This window comes from Bubalus bubalis, chromosome 1, assembly GCF_019923935.1.
Source record: "Bubalus bubalis isolate 160015118507 breed Murrah chromosome 1, NDDB_SH_1, whole genome shotgun sequence".
Lineage (NCBI taxonomy): Eukaryota > Metazoa > Chordata > Mammalia > Artiodactyla > Bovidae > Bubalus > Bubalus bubalis.
In genome coordinates, this window is record NC_059157.1 from 117,665,439 (window position 1) to 117,693,089 (window position 27,651).

The 27,651-nt window shown below is 34.3% G+C and overlaps 1 protein-coding gene across 5 annotated transcripts in view; it reads left to right on the forward strand.

Moving 5' to 3' along the window:
- The window catches only part of ACAP2 (ArfGAP with coiled-coil, ankyrin repeat and PH domains 2), a 176,308-nt gene that overhangs the window by 134,438 nt on the left and 14,219 nt on the right, over positions 1–27,651 (forward strand). For 4 of the 5 annotated variants that reach the window (XM_044943303.2, XM_044943298.1, XM_044943310.1 and 1 more), the window contains exons 10-18: positions 4,213–4,325; positions 8,468–8,488; positions 11,567–11,618; positions 12,885–12,985; positions 13,598–13,703; positions 22,720–22,928; positions 23,260–23,329; positions 25,394–25,485; positions 26,863–27,047. In XM_044943303.2, the coding sequence (XP_044799238.1) occupies positions 4,213–4,325; positions 8,468–8,488; positions 11,567–11,618; positions 12,885–12,985; positions 13,598–13,703; positions 22,720–22,928; positions 23,260–23,329; positions 25,394–25,485; positions 26,863–27,047 (949 nt within the window). The remainder of the gene's footprint in view (positions 1–4,212; positions 4,326–8,467; positions 8,489–11,566; positions 11,619–12,884; positions 12,986–13,597; positions 13,704–22,719; positions 22,929–23,259; positions 23,330–25,393; positions 25,486–26,862; positions 27,048–27,651) is intronic. The other variant, XM_025286100.2, reaches the window with a different exon arrangement.

The window sequence follows — 27,651 nt, forward strand, 5'->3', positions numbered from 1 at the left end:
TCTTCTAGTTATAGTCAGGTAAGACTGCCTCCATGTTTTATTTTGTTTAAAGTTGAATCACTTTTGGTTGGATAACTTGTTTTAATGACATTACTATGGAAAGATTTTTAAGAATTGGGACCAATCATTTTTAATTGAAATGAGAGGTCATGATATTTAGAAGCATGTTTATTTGTTTAAACTGAATTATTTAATGAATATTCAGTTCAGTTCAGTTCACTGGTTCAGTCGTGTCCGCCAGGCTTATGCATCTTTTAATACCTTTCCCTAGTGTATGTCAGTGTCATACTGAATGTCCAAGAGTAGTAGATTATTAAATCTGATTAATGAATTAGATTTTAAATAGTGGTCAGTTATTGTTTTCCTTAAAGAGAGTAATGCTGTTTTTGCTTATTATGAATACTTAATCTTTTTTTTTTGCCCTTAAATGCTGACCCAAGGCTGCATTACAGGTAAAAAAAGGATAAGACCTAATCAAACTAAAAAGCAAGGAAAAGTATGTCTAATGTAATTATTTAGATTTTTAGGAATTGAAATCAATCAGTTGAAGAAACAATGGTGCCGTGCACATTCATGTACATGCCTTTTGGATATGTGCACGCATTTCTGATAGATTTAGACCTAGGAATAAAATTGCTGGATCATAGCGTGTGTGCATGTGTGTATATATGTTCCATGTTCGTAGATAATGCTGTTATTTTTCAAAATGTTATACCATTCCTGGTAAGCAGAACTGTGTGAGAGTTCCCGTTGCTCCTTGCCACCTCATCATATTGTGAGAGTTTTCAATTTTTTGCCTATTTTGGTGGGTAGATATGGACATCTTGTGGTGTTAATTTATGCTTTAGTCACTAATGACCTTCTCTGATGTCTGTTGGTCATTTGGATACCTTCCTTGTTAAATGTCTGTTAGTCTTTCTCCCATTTTTCCACCAGGTTGTCTAACTAACTGTTGATCATATCCTCAAATATTCTAGACATTAGTCCCACTTTGGGGTATATACATTTTAAATTTTCACATAGTTTTAAAAATATCTTTTCTGTTAGGTGCCTTTTGTGTCCTTCCCAACCCAGGATCACAACAATGTATCTCCTGTAAAATCTTGTGTTTGTGCATGCGTACTAGGTCACTTCAGTTGTGTCTGACTCTTTGAGACTCTATGGACTGTAACCTGCCAGGCTTCTGTCCATGGGAATCTCCAGGCAAGAATACTGCAGTGGGTTTTCATGCTCTCTTCACAATCCAGGGTTTGAGTCTATGTCTTTGGCAGGAGGATTCTTCTTCCCAGTAGCAGCACCTGGGAAGCTTTGCTTTTTATATCTAGGCCTTTAATCAGTCTGTGATTTTGTGTGTGTGTGTGTGTGTGTGTGTGTGTGTGTGTGTAGTTTGAGGTAGAGATACAGTTTCCTTTTATTTTCCCATTGGTGGCTAAATGATTTGCTGCTGCTGCTGCTGCTAAGTCGCTTCAATCGTGTCCGACTCTGTGAGACCCCATAGACAGCAGCCCACGAGGCTCCCCTGTCCCTGGGATTCTCCAGGCAAGAACACTGGAGTGGGTTGCCATTTCCTTCTCCAATGCATGAAAGTAAAAAGTGAAAGTGAAGTCGCTGAGTCTTGTCTGACTCTTAGCGACCCCATGGACTGTGGCCCACCAGGCTCCTCCATCCATGGGATTTTCCAGGCAAGAGTACTGGAGTGGGGTGCCATTGCCTTCTCCAGCTAAATGATCTAGATTCGGTTATTAAAAAGTTTGTTTTTCCCCAACTACTCAGTGTTGTATACTCTTTTATATAGGACATTTCCATACATGTGAGGTCTGTTTCAGACTCTCTATTCTGTTTCATTGGTCTTTTTGTCTTAATTATACCAATACCATGCTATCTTAATTATTTTAGCTTTATAACGTATCTTGATAATCTGACAAAGCAAAGCCTCCTACCTTCCCTTCTTAAAAAGTAAATTGCTAAAGTTCTGTATTTCCATATAAATACAGCAGCTTTTCAGGTTTCATAAAAATAGCTTTGCATTGGATCTGTGAATGAATTTGGGGAAGAATTAATATCTTTATTTTAAATGTCTTCCAGTTCATGAGCCTTGAATATTTCTCTGTTCATTCATTTTTTTAAATATCCTTCACAAAATTTCATCGTTTTCTTTATCTTTTGGTAGGTGTATTTCTAGATACTTGTATTGGAAATGTTATTGTAAATGTTATCCTTTAAAAATATATTTTCTCACTGTTTACTTTGGTTGTATATTAGAATAAAATTTGATATTTGTGTGTTGATTTTTTAACCACGAATAGTCTTAAGCTCTCTTTACTACTACTACTAATATACCTTTGAATTCTTTTGGATGTGTACAGTCACATCGTCTGCAAATAATCCTTTCCTTTTGGTTTATCTTGCTGGCTAGGACTTTCAAAATAATCCTGAATCAAAGTGCTTATAGTGGTCCTTCTTGTCTTGCTTGCAATTTCAAAAGGGAAAATTGCATTTGAGTCCCTTCATTGTCTTGACTTATATTCCTTGGGCTCCACACCAAAGCTTCAAGTTCTCCTGATAAGACAAGCTCCTGATGTTACAAAGAAATCTTTGGAATGTTGCCAAACTTGATTATATCTATTGCTGATTTAATTTTGTCAGCATAATTAAATAAATTATAGCTCCAAATAAATTTTAAATGAAGGAATTAAAATTTCCCTGATTTTTTTCCCCCAAAGTAAAAGCAGAAAGAAATGTAGCAGTTCATTTACAGATTATTTCATTTGATTATTTTGGATGATCATGTCCTTCATGATTAAGTTTTGAGATATATCAGCAGTATTTGTGTGTAATTCTGAAGTGTGCCTAGCTCCTTTTCCCATCATCATGGACTCACAGATTTAGAAAGCTCTTAGGTGATTATCCGGAAAAGGCAATGGCACCCCACTCCAGTACTCTTGCCTGGAATCCCATGGACCAAGGAGCCTGGTGGGCTGCAGTCCATGGGGTCACTAAGAGTCGGACACGACTGAGTGACTTCACTTTCACTTTTCACCTTTATGCATTGGAGAAGGAAATGGCAACCTACTCCAGTGTTCTTGCCTGGAGAATCCCAGGGACGGGGGAGCCTGGTGGGCTGCCGTCTATGGGGTCGCACAGAGTCAGACACGACTGAAGTGACTTAGCAGTAGCAGCAGTAGGTGATTATCACTCTGCTTCTCCTCCAGTGCAGAGCCCCTGCATTCCAACATTCTTGGCAGATGGTCATCCAGTCTCTACCAAAATCTTTCTCAAGATGGAAGTCTACTCCTCTCTAATAGTATAGCATTCTAATTTTGCTTATTGGTCCAGAAGTAATTTTGAAGTTTCAAGACTGATTTTTTAGAGTTTTCAATTTGGAGATCACAATGATTTTTCAGTTTTGTTGAAATTACTTTGGAAAGTCACCAGGAAATATTTTAAATATAGAATTTCTGATTTTAAAATTTAGTGGCTCCTTGGAGGAAAACTGAAAGTTTGTATTGCATTCAAGTGAAAACTAGAATGGTTAGATGATTGAAGATGACTATGAGTGATTTTATAATCCTTATAAAAAAGTGAGCTCGGAATGCCTACTTTACACTGTGGTACTTCTTCTTTGCAAAAATAAACTTTTTATATTTCTTTTTTTGAACCCCCAAATAGTGGAGTTATTGTTTCTACCAAAAACAGTATAACAATATAAAACTACCATCATAGTAATATATTTAGAAAATAGTGGTAGATTTAACTAATTCCAAGTAGAAATACATATATTCCTTTAAAAAATTGTTAGCAGACACATCAATATTGGGATTAAATGAAAACATTTAAAACAACACCCATAGAATATCACATTGTTCCCTTTGTCTATTTTTATACATATTATTTTGTTCTTTTAATCACAGTGTGTACAATTTATTTATCCAGGTTATATAATTTATAAAATTTTTATATTTGCTTTTCTCTTTAAATGTGTATTCTGTATAATCGTTTGTGTTATTGCATAATAGTCCACTGAATTACAATATGTTAATATGTTGAAGCATTCTTCTGTTACTGAACATTTAGGTCTCCACTTAGGAATGTTGTTGATCTAACTATCCTAATACAATGCTTTTCTACTGTTTGAGCTGTTTCTCTAGGATAGATTTGTCTAGGGAAATCAGTAAAAACCATACAAACTTTTTAATGTGTTATTTTGTTTAGGATTTCTCCAATGATGATTCTAAGCTAGAATATAACGTAGATGCTGCAAATGGCATTGTTATGGAAGGTTATCTGTTCAAACGTGCCAGCAATGCCTTCAAAACTTGGAACAGGTAATATATTTCAAACACTGGTCTTGCTGTTTCCATATCTTCAGTTTTCTGACTTTTTCTATGGTTTAGTGACTCTTTCCTTCATAATTCTCTCAATTCACAGTCCCTAGTAACTTTTCTGAACTATGTGTATTGGAGATAAGTTGCCCCTCTAGGAATAAGGCCTTAAGAAGCAAGTGAAAAATAACACTAGCAAATCTAAATTCTAAAATTTAAGCAAAGTTTAAATCAGGAAGCAAGGAGAATTTTTATAATGCTTGGTTTGTAATGACTAGGTTACTACAATGAATAAGTTTTTAAATGTGAGCTTCCTCATATTTGTTAATATATATTTGAAATAGATCTGATTGCAAGTTATATATTGAGTATAATGGATGAATAAGACAAGTGGGCTGTTTTTCCTTTTTTGGGTTCCTCCTTTATATGTGTGTTTATGTACATATTTACTTAATTTTGGCTTGTGAATCTTTAAGTGAGGTGATCCTGGTTTTTAGATCTTTTCAATAACTTTAACCAGGCTTTTTAGAATATGGGATGAGTTTTATATGTGAAGTGTATGTGGCAGCTGGTGCTCCTTTTTTTTTCTAAACTGATTTTTAAAAATAAATGTTGATCAAGTAAATATCTTTAAAATGAATGTGTAAAATATTTTATTTCTCAGGTATTAATAAAGTGAAATCATTTCAGACATGAAGGCAAAAGGAAAGAGTGATTGTCTCGGGATCATCTTTCTGAATAGCAGTGATTAGTCTTTTATTCAAGGATAACTCCTTAGTGGAAAAAAAAAAATTATTTTGTAATACTTGAGAATAGTATCAGATTCTGGTTGATTGATTTAATTACTATTATATTATTGGTTGAATGTGTGTATTTTATTTGCTACTTGAACAGGATATGAATTCACTTAATGATAGAGAAGATTGTTTTCTTTTTTAAAAAAGTGGACATTAGCAAAATAAATAGAATTTTCTTGGTAAGTTTAATTTGGTATACATTTTTGTTAATTTAACTGGAAACCATTATGCTTGAATATTCAAAATATTGACATGGATTCTCAGTGCACTTATTTTGAGTTCTTGGTGATGAGGTTATATACAAAAAATATTTACTGATATTTTCAAATGTCATTTTAGTATCACTGTATCAATGTTATTTGTATCAATTTAGTGTCAATGTCATTGAGTATCTCTTTATCATTTGATATTGTCAGATGTTTAAATGGGACATGGTGTGTTGTATTTGAAGTATTTTTCTTTACCTGAGAATGAATATAAATGGGAAAGAATGGTGATTGTATTTGATATTAAGTTTCTTTGAGTGATGTAGGACTTTAAAAGTAATGCATGAATATAGGAGGATCTACTCAGATGGCCTAATTAAGAAAGAAGGTTTTAACGATTATAAAGTAGAAATGTAAAATTGAAATTTTGTTTTCCAAACTGTAAAAATTAAGCCAGTAATCTTTTAAGCCTTTCCTGGCAAATTTCCCTGGCCACAGTAGGAAATTAATATAAGAAATAGTGTGATTGTCAAATTTTTTTAATAAAGAGTTTTCAACCAGTACAATTTCATGAGGTGTAATGTTAGAATTGAATTTTAATCTTCAGATTTCAAAACAACCTTCTTAAAATTTAACACAGTGAAAATACAATAAATCCATAAAAACCATACCATTGTGTTAAGAAGAAATTAAATGAACTTCCATGGAGTACTCTTAATCAGAAATGCTCACAGACTTCAAAATGAAGCACATTTTCCCACAAATTTCGTGGAAAATTACATTCCCATTTAGGACAACAGAGGAAAATTAATTGATTCAGGCATGTATCTTTTTGTTCTTGTATGTTTCATGAATTTTATTAATTGGCATAGACATTAAACCATAACTAAAATTAAGTAGAGAATAGCTATTAAATTCTCAATTGCAGATAAGTTACCTACCATTTGCTAAGTAAGAATGATAGTAACTTTGAAAATGAGGCCACCTTTTAAAGGAGATGCCATTTCTATATGGTAGGATAGCAGTTATTGATTAAAATCATAGATTGTAGTTAACACCCTGATATTTAGTAAAGAAAATGGAAGTGCAGGGACATGTTTGCTCATTCAAGGTCACATACTTGGTTTGTGACAAAATTGAGGCTCAGAACCTGGTGTTTTAGGAAACTTGCTATGAAAATTCTAAACAATCTGTATTTTCATAAGATAAGATACAGCTTTGGTAAAAACAACAACAAAAATAGTTTAAAAACTATTTTTAAAAACTTCCCTAATGCATTTGCATTATTAGGAATAAATTATAGATAGCAAATTATTCATTTTCATATACCTTTAAAGACTATTTTGATGAAAACACTAATTAAAAGCAGACTTGTAAATAATATAGCATATAAACATATAAAACTCTTTTCAAAGACAGAAGTTAAAAACCTTTTAACAAAAGTCTTAAGTATTTTATAGGTTATAGGTGAATAACTATAAAAGGGAGAAGAAAGAGAAGTCTCTTAAATGTTACTTAGAATTCTCTTCTGCTTTTCAATTTTAAAAATTTGGAATGTATCTAAATTTTTTTTTATATGAGTTTACCAAAAATCTAGTCTTAGGAAATATTTGCAGATATTTTCCTTTTACCTATATATGATCTCAGACTCTTTCCTACTTGTCTAGTTAGTTCTCTGTCCAGCTTAATTTAATATATTTTATTACCCTCTGAATAAAAGACTGTGTATTTGTGATATTTGTGCCTTAACTACAAAAATTCAGGAATTCAACTGTTCAAGCATACAGATTTTTTTCTGCCCACTTTTTTTCTTTTTAAAGATTGTTTGTGGATTAGTTTTAGGAAACATACTTTCTTATAGTCACTCCGAGAGTTTTCAGTCATGACAAATTTGCTATTGTCTATAGTTTTATGGAATAGAAGCACACATATTTCAGAGTCAGCTTTAAAAAAAGATCTTCCTGAGAGAAATGTGAATTTGACTAGGAATTTCCAGTTAGTTTTAAAACCTGATGCTGTATTTCATAAAATCTAAGTATATTTTGAAAGCATCATTCTATAATCTGAAATTTAACCAAAGAGATGGTATTGTTATGTGGTATGAATGAAATGGTGTAAGATGTGAAACGTTTTATGTCTTATGTGAATTGTTGAGCTTGTTCCTGGTTGGTTTCAGATTTCTAATTTGTAGTGTCTCAAGATTTTTTAATGTCTGTAATATATATTTTTTGAAGATGTGATATCTATAAAATAGTCTTTCCAGGCCATCTTCTCAGTGTGGCAACTTCATTTCAAGCTCAAGTCAGAGCTAGATGGATTATTAATACCTATATTTCTCTTTTGCTTTTCATGATAAATTTAGAAAGTAGGAAGGAACAATAAAAATAATTAAATATTAGCAGTATTTAGTACTGAACTGTTAAAACTAATAAGGAAGTGGAATAATTAACACTATGCTCAGTCTTTGTTAAACTGGAAAATGTAGCTAAAAGCATAAAGTGCATTCATTATACAGTATCTTAAAGCAAAGTATTCTGTTTCTAGTACAGATACAAGTAAGAAGTGTATACTTAGATTAAAGATAAACTCTACTTACGTGTGGCCTTAGAGTGTCTGCTGTCATTTGATGAAAAGAGGGTGAGCTGGTGGGAGGAGCTTTTCATGTTGAAATGTTCTCATTTATTTCAGGTTTATGTAGACATAGCTGTAGTGATTGTTTCCTTTAATTTTTTAAGATGAAGAAAGGTATTATTTGTATTTTAGAGCTAAAACCATAGAGGTAGATAACTCCCAATAATAGTAGAGTGTGCGACTATTCTCAAGAATTGTAGACTGTACAGAATTTTCTCTGCCATAATGCTTTGAAGAATATTTTGAATATTTGTAAAATGTTAGCCTTTCAGATTCATAAGAGTTGGAATTAGTTGTATAAATGCATATATATATATATATGTATAATATCAGCAAAATGCAACAGATATTTTTGATTCTTTTGTTAGGTTATGAGCTTAAGCTGGTTCCTTTAATTCTTGCTTTATTTTCATATCATGCTAGTCCTTTGCTTATTTTGCACATTTGCATTTTCATTCTTTTACCACCTTTCCCTTATGTTTTAATCCTGCCCCATTTTTTCACATGACAGGAAAAAGCCCGATCATATCAGGTACCAAATGGCTTCCTTCCCCTCACCCCTGCCTTACTCCAACTTCCTCTTTGGCACGAGAAAGCTCGTAATTAACCTGCATTTCAGTTGGATTACTTGCAATGGATATAAAGTCTCTTTATGTTTTAAACTGAGAAGAAAATGTAAATATCTTATTTGAGGAACAGAATTATACCTTTTCATTGCTTATATCCTCAATTTGTTTTAATCTGGAAAGGAACATTTGATGTGTAAATAGTTGTCCAAAGAAGACATAGCTTCAGTAATACAAGTACTACGAGTATGTATATATGTGTGTGTGTGTGTACACACACACACATAGGTATGTATATTTTAGGGGAAATAAGCTAGTAAATGCTTTTTAAATTTTTGAAATAGTAATTAGGTATTAGTCTCTTTGGTAATCACCTGATTAATTATGTTTAAAGGAAACATTGCCAATTCCTAGCTTTTTTGTTTGTTTTACCACTTTGGTCTTTTTCCTTGTGAAAACTAAATTGAATTTTAAATAAAGGAACATATATATATTCAAGCTTTTAATTTTATTAAATGTTCACTATTTGGCACCTATATGAATCTGCACATGAACCCATCATTTGTATGATTTTAGTGCTAAAGCTTGTACTTTTAAAGATAAATAGTGATAAAGATTTACAAGTTTTGCTTTTACCCATGTTCTTGATTTTAAGTAAGTCCTGGGACTAGTGTTCAAAAATTAAAAAAAGATACTTGATTTATTTTTTGATGTATTCCCTCCCCAATTTTGTCATATAGAAGCTCTCATTGATATTTAAAAACTAATATTTGTTTATGAATGTATAATTTTGGTCTAAAATTTTTATTGAGTTGTCTCAATTTGAGATAGATATAAATTGGTGTCTTAGTTTTCTTAAAACCAAAAAAATTTCACTTTTGAATACTTATATTTTGGCTTTTTGGTCAGTTTATGAATCTTATAGAATTTAGTATAGTTGTCAGCATAATGCTTTCCAACATATGTCTTTTTTATTATTTAATTACCTTTTAAAGTATCCTCAAATTGCAAGTGGCGTGAGCTTGAAATATTAAATATTTTTCCATATCCTGTAGATTGTGAATATTTTTCCTTTTATTGGAGGTCTTAATAATAACTCGAGTTATTCTATAGGAGCAAAGATTATATTTTATTTTGCTTACCTGATTAAAGTCTTGATCAATATAATGAGTATAGTTAGCTCTTTTTTTTTTTTTTTTTTTTTAATGGTAGAGGAGGGGAGATAGTACCATAAGACATACTGAGTTTGGCAATTAAAATTTTTTTCTATCCAGGATAGTTGTGATTTTTTTCACTTAGGAAATATCAAATTAAGATGAATTCAGAGTGTCTTGAATTTATAATATAAACAAAAATTGATGATGTGAGAAAGTTCCTCATAAGCAGATAAATGGCAGGGGAACTAAGTTTCAGAAATATAAATGATCTATAAAGTTAATAATCAAACAGAATCTAACATAAAAACCATAAGTTTTTATCTAGTATTTTGTTTTTATGTTTAGAGGCTATTATTCTAAGATTCAGCAGGTCAAAAGAAATTTACTTTCTGATGACCTCAGAAGCATGAAAAGTTTACCTGGATGCTTTTCCATTGTTCAGTGAAATTCTTTGTAGTTTTTCATCAAATTATATAGTATTACTATATATAAAACTTAAGAATTTTTATTAATATAGTTTACTTCAAATGATTTTTTAATTAATACTTTAATCAATATCAGAGATTGTTTCCATTGCATGTCATCCCATGTGGCAGGGCTGCACCATTTTGTTTGTTTGGAGGTATTTCCTTTAACATTTCTAACCAACCATGTGTCCCAGAACAAAGAGACCCAGAAGTTCTTCCTTTTCTAGCCCATCTCTTGATGATTTGCGTTTAGAGGCAACCTACTTGGTTTTTACCTAGATGCTTGTTTAACAGATCTGTATTTTAATGGTAAAGGTGAATGCCTTTTTAAATAGCAAGAAAACCTAACAATCTGTCTAGCTTAAAAATAGAAAAGCATCTAATCATTTTCTCAGCCTTGGAGAATTAACTTAAATTTTTTGAAATAGAAGTTCTAAACATGTCTAAATACAATTTTTAGTGCTTTGTATTAGTATCAATGAAAAGGTAGAATCTCTATCTGCTAATAGATTAATAACTAATGTTTACAATAGAAATCATCTCACATGTAACTAATTTTAAAATAATGACTCAAATATTGTTTTACCTTTCATGCTTGATGAGAATTTTTGCTTCCTTTTATGAATGGCTTTTGGCTGTGATTTTTTTTTTTTTAAGTCTTCAGGTCTTTTATTATTTTAATAAATTAGAATTAGTAAATATGCCATACACAGGTTAGTTTTTTCTTCTAAAGAAGATTGCAAGTAAAATGCCAATTAATTTACAGTAATGAGCAGAATAATATAAATAATTGGGTGACTCATTTTTAGTAATAACTTTGACTTTTCTGCTAAGAAGTATTTTATATGAAAGTAAGGCCAAGTGAATTGGCGACAATCTCCTATTTGATATCATTTCTAAAAGGATGTTTGCTTTACAGATCAAATGCTTGTTGAATGGGGTGCAGAAAGGTTGAAAACAAAGCACCATTTGTTTCAGTCTTTTATTGTATACAAATAAATAGTCTTATTTATAATATAAATTTATTTCTACTTTATAACACAAGCAAATTATTTTGGGGGAAAGCTTTAGTTATTTTGGGGGACACTCAAAAAGCTAAATTTTTAATTAAAAAAAAATTATTATTGGTAATGGCACAAAGTATAACAACTTTTGTTAGGGTATAAATTTCTGACATAAAAATGAATAAAAAAATGGTAGTTTTATTTTCTTATTCTGTGGTTTTAAAATTGCCTGAAAATTTTAATTTCAGTAATTATCTCATTGACATCAGTTTATATAAAGCAAAACAAAACAATGCTCTTCTAAAAACTTAATCACTATAAACTGATTTTCTAGTACTTTCTCAAGTATTTTGTTTCTAACAACAACTGAAATAAATTATGTTTGTGAAAATGTAATCTATTTTATATTTATTTAGACGCTGGTTTTCAATACAGAATAATCAGTTGGTTTACCAGAAAAAGTTTAAGGTAAGTGTTTTGTTAAGTAGTTAAGTGAAAACCCATTGAATCCTCCACTTCAGTTGTTATTTGTTCCTCTTGGTATAGCAAGTTCATAAATATGTATGTGCACAAAATTATCATTTGTTAGTTTTATGTTTGGATATGTATAAAAGGACTCAGGAGTGGAAAGTATCAATATTGTTCCCTGAATTCTTAATTCCTGTCTTTGAGATGGATTGTTCTGTATTTCAGGATGACTACTTTTATTTCTTCACATATTTCTTTGTCCATTTGTGAGACAGGAATTCCCTAATACTGTTTTGGTGCTAAAGGAAAGGTTGTGATTTAAGAAATATCACTTTAGGGCCAAAAGTGGTAATAGAGAAGGGTTAACAATTACATTAAAATATAAGCTTGAATTAATTTAAATAGAAACTTCTAAATTTGTTAATATTATTTTTATGTTTTTGTTTTCTTGAGCCTGATTTTGAGTGAGGTATTTTCATTTAATGGAAAGGTATGATGAGATTATATGTGACTTGATAATGTTAAAGATAATTAGAGAAAAGAACTATTAGTTAATGATTTGATTTTTACCTAATTAACCTTTATGAATAATATGTTCAACTGTAAATTTCAAATACCCACCTACTTTGCTCTTGAGATGACACAATGTGAGATTTTACTTGCTAGGTTCTATGGTAGCAGGTTTATTCCATACAAATTCTTTAACTATTCAGTTCATGTTTTTTTCTACCCAGATAAGCTTGGTTTTGAGTTTTTATTTTTATTAAGTACTAAAAAATGATTTTAAAAATTCTCATTTTCTTAGATATTTTAAGAAGCACGTATAAGCTTTTTATTTTTCTTTCAGTTATTAAAAGTAGACTCACGAAAGGCTTCTTTTTTGGAGGAGAGTGGCTTTTATTATATGTGAGGGGATCAGGAGAAAAATCGATTTGAAAGAAAATGGAAGAAAATTAACAGGAAGCTAACATTTATTGAGCACCTGCTAATTAACTATGAAGTGTTAGACTAAGTTTATATGAACTATTTCATTGAATTCTTATACAGCAATTTTATGAGGCAGATAAAATTAACAGGACATAATTGCCTTTATACGGAATTAGTTATATCTATATTGATAACTCCTATTTCTGATCTAAAATAAGATAAATATAAACCTTTAAAATTAGACCATTTATTCCAAGTACTGTTTTTTAGTATGTTTTCCTAGGTATTGACATTTAAAGCCTAGGTTGATAAATACGGGAGTTTGTTTCCTTGTTGTAGGATAACCCCACTGTGGTGGTGGAGGACCTCCGGCTCTGCACAGTGAAACACTGTGAGGACATAGAACGGCGATTCTGCTTTGAGGTGGTCTCTCCAACAAAGTGAGCGGTTCCAAAGAATTTGAGAGTTGTTTGTGTGTTTCTACAGCTTGTCTTAAAAGAACTTTCCAGAATACAGAAAGATTTGTTACAGTTGTCACTGTAAGAGCTAAAGAGGAAAAGAGTGTTCTCAAATTAAATTTGAATTATGAATGATTACACACATATTAATGATTACAACAAGTCAGATACTTATGTAACCTTTACGCAGTATCATAGTCCTTAAATTCTGATGATTACTACGGCTATATGGAAACATTTTAACTGTCATGGTAATGAGCTGAAGTCATATATCAGGTAAATTTCTTTGATAACTTATTATTTCATATGTCTACCCAATGAAAAATATTAATGTTATTTTATGTGGCAAGTTTAAAGTTTATTTTTTTCATACACAGAATAGGTGATTTGTTTTCAGTAGATAATTTATTTCATTGACTTCTTGATTTCTTTATGAATATACTACCTAAAGATAGTGAAATAAAACCTTTCAACACAGTATTTTTTATTAGAAAATTATTATATAGCAAAGTTGATAAAAAATAAACCTTATTTTTTGGGTTAATTTAGTGTCTTTAAATGTCACTACCTATTATTAATGTTATTTCCTTTTAGAAGTTGTATGCTTCAGGCAGATTCTGAAAAGCTGCGCCAGGCATGGATTAAGGCTGTTCAGACCAGTATTGCTACTGCTTACAGAGAGAAGGGTGATGAATCAGAGGTTAGTAAACAGTACTGCAATACAAAGTGATATTTTGCCAAAGTTTTTAATTTTAATTGCAACAATGCATGCTTATTACATTCTTTTTTTATGGAGGATGATTTTTTTGTATTGAAATGGGTTTTATTTTTAAATTATACATTTAGTTTCTTGTTTATTTCTCTTGACTTTTCTTTTAATTCCAATATTTCAGTGTATGTTTAATCCAGTATTTGAATATGTGTCTCAGGTATTCTGATGCAAGTATTTTTCCTCAAATATTTTATTAATCTAATAAAACAGTGAATGTGAAAGGTAAACACTAAAACTGGGTGAAGAGCAAAAAAAAAAAAGGAAAGCTCATATTTTTTAGTTGAAATCTCCCTGGAGAAGATAAGCTGAATATAGAGTCTGGCGTTGTAGTCTGGTGTTAGCTACCCAGTAAGTTTACAGACTCTTTGAGCAAGGCCATGAGTGAGTCTTAAGAAATGAAAAATGTCTTTATTCTATCCTCACATTTTTAGTTTGGTTAAGTGTGGAATTTTTAGGTTGGTAGTGATGATTATTAAGAATTTTAATGGCAGTGTTTTCTTGTTTCCAGAGTTGCTGTTGGAGTCTTTCTTGTTACCAATCTTTAATATTCCTCCTCTCCAATTTCTTTGTTTTCTTTTTCTGAAATTTTTGGACTGGTCTTATGATTTCTTTTTTGTGTGTATGTGTGGTTTTTTTTTTTTTTTTTTTTGCTCTGCAATCTGGGAGATTTTACCAGTTAGTCTTCCAGACCTTCTATTGAATATTCCAGTTGTGCTAGCGCATATTTAATTTCGAAGAGTTTCTTTTTGTTTACTGAATGTTTATATACATAAACCTGTTCTTTTTTCGTGTATGCAGTATTAGATTTGTGTTTCTTAATCTTGACTGCACAGTATAATAATACAGGAAGTTTTAAAAAATCCCAGTGCTTAGGTACTACCCCAGAACAGTTGAATGGAGTTGGGGCCCAGGCATCAATATTTTTAAAAGCTTTCTACTAATAAGTGATTTCTCTGTTTAAGCAGTGTTGAGAACCATTTTATTAGGGGCTTTCCTTGGCTATCTTGTTACCTGCTCATGGTTGCATTTGCTGTAAGAACATAGGACTTTGTTGACCGTGAGCTTCACTAAAGTGTGGACCATTTGTTGAGGAGCAATTCGAGTTAGGATCTTTGGAATCTTTTCAGCTAAGATTCCCCAGAGGAGACTCACTGTTCTCCTGTGTAGAGGTAAAGGACAGGCTGGGAGTTAATTCCTGGGGAACCCAGCATTTAGTTATGTATATGTTCATTTAATCCTGTGCTTACCTCCTTTTAGGTAAATGCCATCTAGTCACTTTCTGTTTTCTTTCTCAGTGAATGAACCTCTTGTCATTTGTATGTCTTTGTAGAGAACAGTTCAGTAATGGCAGAATTGGGGAGGGGACCTCTGATCTAACTTCTTCTTAATAATTTCTCCTACTTTTCATCCCCACTTCCAAGATTAACTGGTACAAATCCTTGAGCCTTTTGTCTATTATGTGATGTAAATTGATGAACTCTTAGATTTTTCTTACTATTTCCTTAGATTTTGCCTTGGTCTACTCTGTTGCCATTCATCCAGCCACTTTGCAGCTCCCTGAATTTTGTTGCTCTTATTTTCTTTTCTGTTATCCATATTCTTATGGATAAATGTTTTGTTTTGTTTTTTTAAATTAAAAAACCTTGAGTTTCTAAAGTTCATTTCAGTTCAGTCACTTAGTCATGTTTGACTCTTGGCAACCCCATGAATCACAGCACGCCAGGCCTCCCTGTCCATCACCAACTCCCGGAGTCCACCCAAATCCAAGTCCATTGAGTCGGTGATGCCATCCAACCATCTCATCCTCTGTCATTCCCTTCTCCTCCTGCCCTCAATCTTTCCCAGCAACAGGGTTTTTTCAAAAGAGTCAGCTCTTTGCATCAGGTGCCCAAAGTATTGGAGTTTCAGCTTCAACATCAGTCCTTCCAGTGAACACCTAGGACTGATCTCCTTTAGGATGGACTGGTTGGATCTCCTTGCAGTCCAAGGGACTCTCAGGACTCTTCTCCAACACCACAGTTCAAAAGCATCAATTCTTCGGTGCTCAGCTTTCCTAATAGTCCAACTCTCACATCCATACATGACCACTGGAAAAACCATAGCCTTGACTAGACGGATCTTTGTTGGCAAAGTAATGTCTCTGCTTTTTAATATGCTATCTGCTGCTGCTGCTGCTGCTAAGTCGCTTCAGTCGTGTCCGACTCTGTGTGACCCCAGAGATGACAGCCCACCAGGCTCCCCCGTCCCTGGGATTCTCCAGGCAAGAACACTGGAGTGGGTTGCCATTTCCTTCTCCAATGCATGAAAGTGAAAGTGAAGTCGCTCAGTCGTGTCTGACTCCTAGCGACCCCATGGACTGCAGCCCACCAGGCTCCTCTGTCCATGGGATTTTCTAGGCAAGAGTACTGGAGTGGGTTGCCATTGCCTTCTCCAATATGCTGTCTAGGTTGGTCATAACTTTCCTTCCAAGGAGTAAGCGTCTTTTAATTTCATGGCTACGGTCACCATCTGCAGTGATTTTGGAGCCCCCAGAAATAAGGTCTGCCACTGTTTCCCCATCTATTTGCCATGAAGTGATGGGACCGGATGCCATGATCTTAGTTTTCTGAATGTTGAGCTTCAAGCCAACTTTTTCAATCTCCTCTTTCACTTTCATCAAGAGGCCCTTTAGTTCCTCTTCACTTTCTGCCATAAGGGTTGTGTCATCTGCATATCTGAGGTTATTGATATTTCTTCTGGCAATCTTGATTCCAGCTTGTGCTTCTTCCAGCCCAGCGCTTCTCATGATGTACTCTGCATATAAGTTAAATAAGCAGGGTGACAACATACAGCCTTGATGTACTCCTTTTCCTATTTGGAACCAGTCTGTTGTTCCATGTCCAGTTCTAACTGTTGCTTCCTGACCTGTGTACAGGTTTCTCAAGAGGCAGGTCAGGTGGTCTGGTCTTCCCATCTCTTTCAGAATTTTCCACAGTTTATGGTGATCCACAGAGTCAAAGGCTTTGGCCATAGTCAGTAAAGCAGAAATAGATGTTTTTCTGGAACTCTCTTGATTTTTTGATGATCCAGCAGATGTTGGCAATTTGATCTCTGGTGGTTCCTCTGCCTTTTCTAAAACCAGCTTGAACATCTGAAAGTTCACGGTTCACGTATTGCTGAAGCCTGGCTTGGAGAATTTTAAACATTACTTTACTAGTGTGTGAGATGAGTGCAATTGTGCGGTAGTTTGAACATTCTTTGGCATTGCCTTTCTTTGGGATTGGAATGAAAACTGACCTTTTCCAGTCTGTAGCCACTGCTGAGTTTTCCAAATTTTCTGGCATATAGAGTGCAGCACTTCACAGCATCATCTTTCAGGATTTGAAATAGCTCAACTGGAATTCCATCACCTCTGCTAGCTTTGTTCATAGTGATGCTTCCTAAGGCCCACTTGACTTCACATTCCAGGATGTCTGGCTCTAGGTGAGTGATCACACCATCGTGATTATCTGGGTCATGAAGTTCTTTTTTGTACAGTTCTTTTGTGTATTCTTGCCACCTCTTCTTAATATCTTCTGCTTCCATTAGGTCCCTACCGTTTCTGTCCTTTACTGAGCCCATCTTTGCATGAAATGTTCCCTTGGTATCTTTAATTTTCTTGAAGAGATCTCTAGTCTTTCCCATTCTGTTGTTTTCCTCTATTTCTTTGCATTGACCACTGAGGAAGGCTGACAGAATATGGTCCACTGGAGAAGGGAATGGCAAACCACTTCAGTATTCTTGCCTTGAGAACCCAACCCCATAAACAGTATGAAAAGGCAAAAAGATAGGACACTGATAGATGAACTCCCCAATAGGTGCCACTGGTGCACTCCAATATGCTACTGGAGATCCATGGAGAAGTAACTCCAGAAAGAAGGAAGGGATGGAACCAAAGCTAAAACAACACCCAGTTGTGGATAGGACTGGTGACAGAAGCAAGGTTAGATGCTGTAAAGAGCAATATTGCATAGGAACCTGGAATGTTAGGTCCATGAATCAAGGCAAATTGGAAGTGGTCAAACAGGAGATGGCAAGAGTGAACATCGACATTCTAGGAATCAGCGAACTAAAATGGACTGGAATGGGTGAATTTAACTCAGATGACCATTCTATCTACTACTGCGGGCAGGAATCCCTTAGAAGAAATGGAGTAGCCATCATAGTCAACATAAGAGTCTGAAATGCAGTACTTGGATGCAGTCTCAAAAATAACAGAATGATCTCTGTTTGTTTACAAGGCAAACCATTTAATATTGCTGTAATCCAAGTCTGTGCCCCAACCAGTAATGCTGAAGAAGCTGAAGTTGAACAGTTCTATGAAGGCCTACAAGACCTTCTAGAACTAACACCCAAAAAAGATGTCCTTTTCTTTATAGGGGACTGGAATGCTAAAGTAGGAAGTCAAGAAATGAGTAACAGGCAAATTTGGCCTTGGAATACAGAATGAAGCAGGGCAAAGGCTAATAGAGTTTTGCCAAGAGAACACACTGGTCATAGCAAACACCTTCTTCCAACAACACAAGAGAAGACTCTACACATGGACATCACCGAAATCAGATTGATTATATTCTTTGCAGCCAAAGATGGAGAAGCTCTATACAGTCAGCAAAAACAAGACTGGGAGCTGACTGTGGCTCAGACCATGAACTCCTTATTACCAAATTCAGACTGAAATTGAAGAAAGTGGGGAAAACCACTAGACCATTCAGGTATGACCTAAATCAAATCCCTTATGACTATACAGATCTGATAGACAGATTGTCTGATGAACTATGGATTGAGGTTCGTGACATTGTACAGGAGACAGGAATCAAGACCATCCCCAAGGAAAAGAAATTCAAAAAAGTGAAATGGCTGTCTGAGGAGGCCTTACAAATAGCTATGAAAAGAAGAGAAGTGAAAAGCAGAGGAGAAAAGGAAAGATATACCCACTTGAATGCAGAGTTCCAAAGAATAGCAAGGAGAGATAAGAAAGCCTTCCTCAGCGATCAATGCAAAGAAATAGAGGAAAACAATAAAATGGGAAAGTTTCTAAAGTAGATTACAGGTATCATGTCATTCCACACTAAATAGTAATTTCTTAATATCGTCTGTAACTCATTTCAGATGTCTCCAGTTATCCTAAAAATGTCTTTTACAACCTGTTTTACAAAGTAGGATCTTTTTTGTGACTGGGCATAGCATCTAGTCCAGTGTTCCTTGTCTTTCAATCTAGAATAGTTCCTTTTTTTTTTTTTCCCATGACAATGACTTGCTGAAAAGGTTAGACTTTCTGTTCCAGGAGAATTCCTTGTCATAGGTTACAATATAGGTGATGTGTATACTTCGTGTTACAATGAGAGAAATACACCCAACCATTGCTAACACTAAAATCTTCTTTGTGAAGATAAAGCAGACATGGTGGATTAGGGAGAGGCCAGTGTGATCCCTTCATTGTCATGGTACATTTCCTTTCTTGTTCCTGTCTATTAATACTTCATTGCTTTGTATAACAAATCTACTTTGTCTTACTTTAACCCTATAAAGTCTAGTCCCCATCAACCATTTATTTACTAGTTTTGTAGCTGAATTTGTAATTTTATTGGGAATTGTGAAATGATGATTTTCTAATTCTTTTCCAATACCCATTTATTAACTTGCATTCTTATGTGAAATGTAGGTTTTCTTTATCAGTGGAGCTATTTAGTTAGTTTAATAAGAGATGCTTAAATTTTTGCTTTTAATTACCGCATTTGGTTGATTTATTAGCTACCTGAAGTGAGGACAGATAAATGTTATGGGGGATATCATTATAAACTCCCGGATTTTTAAAAACATAATGGGTCCCAATTAATTGTGGTAATTACTCTTTTTTCACATTCAAATTATCACACCTTTGTCCAATAAGGACTCAGGTGATGCTTTGAAAAATTTCTCTAGTTTTTAGCGGAGTTGTGAGAGGGAACAAATTTAGATGTGTATCCAGATCATATTGATGAGGAAGCTGGTGGATTGCTGAAATGCCTGTGTTAGCAGAATTGTACACCAAGAATACAATTACAGGGATTACAGGAAAAACAGAGATAGGGCCAACCTAAAACCTACCTAAGTTTATAACTTGAATTTTAGGAACTTTAAAATCTCAATAAAAATATTAGCACAGTTGAATTCCTAATAAATAAACACTATAGTATAGAGGACAGGTAGGGCTTACCTTTAAAAACTGGTGAAGATAGCTCAAAGGAAGGGTACGGAAGGGCTGAGGCTTTGGTGACATGTGCAGAACACACAAATATCAGAGAGAATGGTGTAGTAAACACTTTCAAGTCATAGCACGTGGCCAAAATGAGCCAAGAAGAGTGAAGGGTGTGTGTCATTTGCAGTCCTGTATTCCTTGAGGTGTCCAGCCCAGGTTCTCCTGTGTTACTGTACTTTGCTTTCAGCTTCTCTAATATGGTGCAAAAGCATTAGAGGAATACTGAGAGTGAACCAGCGTGATTTGTGCATTGACATCCTTTTTCTGTGTAATTGCTTACGAGCTAATTCACATTATCAAATATGTTTTAGTAACATAGGTTTTATTTCTTTTTTTAAAGTTTAAAGTAATCTGTAACTTACAGAGAAGTTCCAAGTAATGCAAATTATTTTTCCCCTGAACTATTTCAGAGTAAGCAGCTAACATATGGTACACCACCCATTATTAGTTTAGTGAGTTCTTCTCATAACTAGGACATTTCTTCTTTATAATCATAATCAAGAAATGAGCATTGGTACATTACTGCCATTTAATTCTCAAATGTCAAGTTTTAATAGTTATCCCAGTAGTGTTCTTTACAGCAAAAAGATCTAGTGTAGAAGCACAGGTTTCTCTTAGTTGTCATGATTCTTCAGTTTCCTTCAGTTTTGGTAATAGTCCCTCAATTTTACTTGGACCTTCTTGACCTTGATTGTATCGAAGATCGCAAACTTTTACAGAATATCCCCCATTGTTGATACGTTTACTTACAAAGCTGTGTGTTGTTGGTAAGAATATTATATAAATGATGCTGTGTTCTTCTCACTGCATCTTCTCAGGTGGCCTGAGATTTTGATTTGTCCTATATTTGGTGATGTTAACTTTGATCACTTGATTAAGGTAGTGCATGCTAGACATCTCTACTGAAATACTGTCTTTGTAGTAGTATTTTGTATGTATGGGGTGTATGTACTTTGAGACTATGTAAATATTCTTTCCTATTCAAACTTTAATTTTTAAATTTAATTATATGAGGATACAACCCTGTTTTAGTCAATGTATTATGATTCATTACTATCATTATTTGTTTTGTTGCTCAGATTGACTCATTTCTCTAGTGCAGCCCTGGATTCTGTATCCTTTTGACATTTCCCCAACAATCTTGAAGTTCTTCCCTACCTTCTAGCATGATGAGATGTCCTGAGTTCATCTTCTTGTACTTTCTCTGCACCAGCCTTGAAATCAGCAGTTTCTTCAAAGTACACTAGTTCTTTTGGGTAGAGAATAGTTTTTAGAAAGCAAGATAAGGGAATATACATGTGCATATATTATTTTACATCTTTACTGCTTTATAAATCTATTTATATTAAAACCATTAGGGCGCCTGTTGTCATCTCCAGTCCTAATGTAATACAACAGGGTTTGTTCTAATTTTCTCCCTTTTCATATAAATAACTCCTTTCTCTGAAGTAAGAAATCTGACTTCCCTTTATTGTTAGCAGCTTTGCTTATATGCTTAGTCCCCCTGCTGTGACCAGTGTGCTTTCTCAGCTGCCATTTCCCACCTGCCAGACTAACACCTCACACCAGGTGGTGCTACCACTTGGTGGTTCCTCTCTGTCTTCAGGCTCTTGTTTCCTTTGTTGGACTCTCTCCCTACACAGAAATCCTTCTTCCCCTGCTTGGGAACCAACAACCTGCATGGGGTCACTCTCATCTGAGGGTATGCTCCTCACCCAGCTCAGTCCTCTCTGTAATACCATATCCCCACACTTTCTTTGCCTCGCCACACTTAATGGCTATTTTTTTTTTTTAATTTTACAATATTGTATTGGTTTTGCCATCTATCAAAATGAATCCACCACAGGTATACATGTGTTCCCCATCCTGAACCCTCCTCCCTCCTCCCTCCCCATACCATCCCACTGGGTTGTCCCAGAGCACCAGCCCCAAGCATCCAGTATCGAGTTTTCAAGAAGGGCAAGGTTATATTTGTGTGAATTCTGTTCTAAAATACTGGCTTATTAAAGTTGAAATGTTTTTAAACCAAAAGACTTTTTAGGCCATGTATTTATTTGCGTAGTATCCCCAAACTCTGTTTTTGTACTTGGTCATTATTGGTATGGTCTTTGCTGGGCACTTAAAAAGTTAGTGTTTTGCTTATCTGCCACCTTTTGCTTTTCTCCTGGTTTCTCATGAGCTTTTAGACATTGTGCATTATATTGTTGATTCACTCTGTAATTATAATTATGCAGTTGACCTGTTCTTTAGTAAAAGGCCATACCATTTTCAGTAATTCACTGCAGTGATTGAAACAACTTGCTTGCAGTTCATTGAATACCTTGGAAAAACTTGGTATAAAATAGTATTTATTTTATTCTTGAGTCTTAATAGTCTCATGAGTACTCTCTCTGTCTCTCATCCTGCATGCTATATTCCTGTTCCTCTTTCTCTTTGCCTTTTATCTTGTACATACAATCATTGTGTCAAGTTATTTTTTATTAATGTGTTTCTCTGTATAAGACTAAAGGCCAATTGATGGCAGATCCTTTATATTTTCATTCTTGAACCCCCAGTGTTTAGAACAGTGTCCTTCTTAGGCCCATAATAGGCCTTCAGATTGTTGATTGGCAGCTTTTGTTTGGAGCATGTAGTGTGCAATGTAGTATTACAATCCTTTTTTGTTTTTTTAAATCTTAATTCTTTTAGAAGCTGGATAAGAAATCGTCTCCATCCACAGGGAGCCTGGATTCTGGAAATGAGTCAAAAGATAAGCTATTAAAAGGAGAAAGTGCATTGCAGCGAGTCCAGTGTATACCCGGGAATGCCAGCTGTTGTGACTGTGGTCTGGCAGACCCACGGTGGGCCAGCATCAACCTGGGCATCACCCTGTGTATTGAGTGTTCTGGGATTCATCGGTGAGTAGGCCCGCCTGGGGTGAGAGGCTTCTTTTGGTTAAACACAGGTACATGTTTCTGTCCCAGGGGTTAGAGGACTTTCCCTTCTGCCTAATTTCGCTGCCAGTTTGTGTCTTTGTACCTTTTATGAAGTGGATAAAATTCTGGTTTGTGAAGTGATTTCGAGGACTTTGATTCACCATTAACCAGAGGATCTGTCCATATTTATATACGTGTTGAGGGCTATATTAGAGACTGCGTCACATTAAGATAGAAAAATAACTTGCATAATGTGCAAATAGAGATTTGAAAGTTTTATATATTGATGCAGTCTTTTCTTTTTCTGACTTAGGAGTCTTGGAGTTCATTTCTCAAAAGTGCGATCTTTAACTTTGGATACCTGGGAGCCTGAACTTTTAAAGGTAAAATAAATATTTGCTTTAAAATATTTTATGTTTTCACATAAAAGTCAAGATTTTGAAAATTTATTTATTCTTTTGCCACTTGGCTATGCAGGATCTTAGTTCCAATGAGGAATCAAACCTGTGCCCCCTGCAGTGGAAGGGCAGAGTCCTAACCACTGGACCACCAGGGAATCCCCAAAAGTCAATATTTTAGAATCTGGATTTGCAGATGTATGAGTTTCTCAATGCCAACAGTGAATTAAATTGTATTGGAATATATCTGATGTTATTTTGGCAAATGTGGTGTTTTCTTACTGTTTTTTTTAAGTTGCTAAGCTTAAGTAGCACTCTTAATTGTATGTCAGTTCACTTTTTTTTTTTTTGTCAGTTCACTTTTTTAAGGAGACTAGCACCCTTGCATTTTTATGTTTTCTCAAAAATTAGATTCTGTGCCTTAATTTTAATATTTTGTAATAATATAATTTTTTATTAAGAATATGAGATATTGTCATAGTGAGCTGCATAACAGATTGGTATATCATGTTATTATGGCATTATTTTAGCATAGGCACATTTGAAAATTTACATTTGTCAGGGGTAGTAGTCATCAAACTAAGACATCCTTTTTCCCTGTGTAAGGATTCATACCTATGAAAGTACCATAAATAATTTTAGATCACAACTGGGTTTTTGATAAGTGAAAGTAAAAGTTGCCCCATCATGTCCAGCTCTTTGCAACCCCATGGACTATACAGTCCATGGAATTCTCCAGGCCGGAATACTGGAGTGGGTAGCTTTACCCTTTTCCAGGGGATCTACCCAACCCAGGGATTGAACCCAGGTCTCTCGCATTGCAGGCAGATTCTTTACCAGCTGAGCCACCAGGGAAGCCTAAGAATACTGGAATGGGTAGCCTATCCCTTCTCCAGATATTCCCAACCCAGGAATTGAACTGGGGCCTCCTACACTGCAGGCGGATTCTTTACCATCTGAACTACCAGGAAGCCCAAGACTTTCAAAATTTATACTGATTAATAGTGTATCCATTTTAATTCCCACTGTTTAGTTTACCTATTGTAAAAAATGGTAGCTTAAAGGTTGTAGTGTATTCTACATTTATTTCTGTCTGAAAATTGTGTTTCTTAATGCATTTGTGTTTTTATTTCAATCCATAGATAAATACATAATCCTTTCAATTATGTAAAGTAAAAAAGTTTTCTTTGTGGAATTATTGTGTAAACCTCTAAATGGAAGTGATAAGTTGGCTCGTATGTTACAGCCCTATTTGTATAGATTCTATAAATTGATATGAAATCAAAGAAGGAGTAAGTGGGGGGGTGGGAGCTAGAAATCTAACTTCTGCGTTAACTGTGGGTAGATATGAACTCAGTGGATTCATTTTAGAAATTTTGGTTGAAACACAGCTGTCTGATACTTTTAAAAAAATATTGAAGCAGTATTTAGAAATGTAAATAAAATCTAAGGAGAAAATTTGTGTGTGTTAGTCATTCAGTTATGTCCGAATCTTTGCAACCCCATGGACTGTAGCCTGCCAGGCTCCTCTCTCCATGGTATTCTCTAGGCAAGAGTACTGGAGTGGGTTGCCATTTCCTTCTCCAGGAGATCTTCCCTACCCAGGAATTGAACCCAGGTCGCCTGCATTTCAGGCAGATTTTTTACTGTCTGAGCCACCAGGGAAGCCCAAGGAGAAAATAGTTTGCTTCAGTTATGAGTTGTTTAAAGCTTAACCTATATGGACTTAGGCTTCTTTTTTTTGGTTAACTTAGCTGATGTTGTGGGTATATAGCCTTGTGCTAACCACAGTGGAGGGATAGAAGTCTGGCAGGAGATGTGTGAGGAGAAACCCTGTCTTAAAGAGTAGTAATCTTCTAAGGGAGGTGTTCTGGTGAAAAATGGAAAAATGCTGATAATGCTCTCAGTCCTCATTTCATTTTGTTTAACTTTCAGCATCATTGTGATATATGCATTTTCAGAACTTGCAAAGAATTAAGTATTTGCTTAAGGATTAATATAGTATTTTTTAGGAAATTATAGCTTATTTTCTGTCTTTATGCCAAACAGCTTATGTGTGAGTTGGGGAATGATGTTATAAATAGAGTTTATGAAGCTAATTTGGAAAAAATGGGAATAAAGAAACCGCATCCAGGACAAAGGTACTGTTTCAGTTGTGTTAAAATGTTACTTGATCCCCCCCATCTTGAATATAGCTATTATTTTATTTCCCTTTAATTGATATGTAATATTGAAACAGAGTGGTTCAGAGAGATCATTACTGCTTTGGTTAAAATGTGGCTGTTTCTATCTTGGGTTTGTTAATTAGATTGTATTTGATAGTCAGATAATAAATTATAATCTCTAGATGAGAGAGAAGCTTAAAAATTAAGGCTCTGCAAAGGAATATAAAACCTCTTACTAGCAAGTAAAGTAGACAAAGTTCTACTAGTTGCAGGCCTTTAAAAAGACGTAATCTGTTCATTAGATTGTCTTGTCTCCAAAGGGTCAAGTTTCTATACCTACAATGAATAATTTTTGCATTTTTGACTTTGTTTAGCAAATACTTGTTAATTACATATTTCCTACATCACATTTTTATATTGAAGGATTACAGTTGAAAAGGGTGACTTCTGGTAAGGGGGGGTGCTTACTTAATTGCTGTGTTTTAAGTTTTACTTCCAGTCCTGTTCATGGAGACTTATTGAATGAAGTGGCAAAGAGTGCCTTCAATGTGGATAATTAGTTTTGTTGTTCATGTTATTTTTAGTCTTTATGTTTCTTTATATTAGATATGAAAACTTTGCCATAATCCTATATCTGACTATATCTTTATGATAATTTTTAAAAGTTATTGCTCTCTAAACCAATACCATTTAAATCAGATTCTTACTTTTGTGCAAAAGTATGGTTGTTTGAGTTATCTCAGACCTTGAGATATCCTATTTTAGCCAAAGACTTAGGCATTTTAGAAAGATGTAAGTCGGAAAAGGTATAGAAGAAACTTGACAAGTTTTATAGTTGTATCATAAATCAAAAATTTTAAGTGTGATACTTTTTTTGGTCCCCTTTAAGTTAAAAATGCCGTGTTGTGTTAAAGTAGTTGTCTTATGAAAACTTAGGGTCATGACTAGTGGTAATTCAGTGTGTGACATTATTTATTGGAGTAAAAATAGAATTGAAGTTAATTTCTGTAAATTTTAATCATGTTTTGGTATTGTTTTCATTCTTTAAAAAGCAACAGGGAATATGTGTAGAAATGAATGAGCATAGAAATTAAGAGAATAAGAATGCTATGTTAACACTTGTGACTTTTCAGTTGGTTGATTATTTATATTCATTTAAACATGAAATCATAGTTCATTAAATATTTGGAAGGAAAACATGTTGCAGAATGTTGGAAATACATAAAACGTTTTAACTAGTATTATGTTTAGTGACTTTCTTTGAAAAATTCAGTATGTAATGACTTCTTTTCACTATTGGCCGTGCTAAGAGATTAAGCAGAACATCATGACGTTTTTATATGTACCAACCAGACAGGAGAAAGAGGCGTATATCAGAGCAAAATATGTGGAGAGGAAATTTGTGGATAAATACTCTATGTCATCATCACCTCCTGAGCAGGAAAGAAAGATTGTCTCCAAAAGTTGTGAAGAAAAGAGGCTGAGCATTTCTAAACTTGGGCCAAGTGAACAAATTAGAGCATCTCCTCAGAGTTCAGGTATTAAAGTTTATTTGTTGTTTGTATAAGTCACTTGCTTAATTTCTGAATTAATAGCTGTTGTAGATTTTTTAAATGCTGAAAACACATCTTCTTCTATATATCCTAAGGAAAAATTGGATTTCTCTCTCTTTAAAATAGTTAAATATAAATAGTCTCCTGGTAATTCACATTCCTACATACAGTTGACCCTTGAAAAACTCAGGGGTTGGGGTACCAGCTCTCCACTCAGTTGAAAATTCACATGTGATTTTTAGTTGGCCCTCCATGTATGTGCTGCCTCCATATCTGCTCTGCAGTTCCTCTGTATCACTGGTTCCGCATCTGTGAGTTCTACCAATCCCAGATCATGTGGTACTGTAGTATTTTGTACTGAAAAAAAAATCTGTGTATAGGTGGACCACGTAATTTAAACCTGTGTTGTTTAAGGGCCAACTGTAATGTATCTGTCGTAGGGAATAAAACTGCTTAAAATGCAAGGGGAGATGGGAATTACAGATGTATCATGCAAAAAGCCCTAAATATCTGATTAACCACCTAATATCCTTCCTGTTTCTTTCTCCTAAAATTTTCCCAATAACGTTTTTTCCTGCCCTCTTCCCTT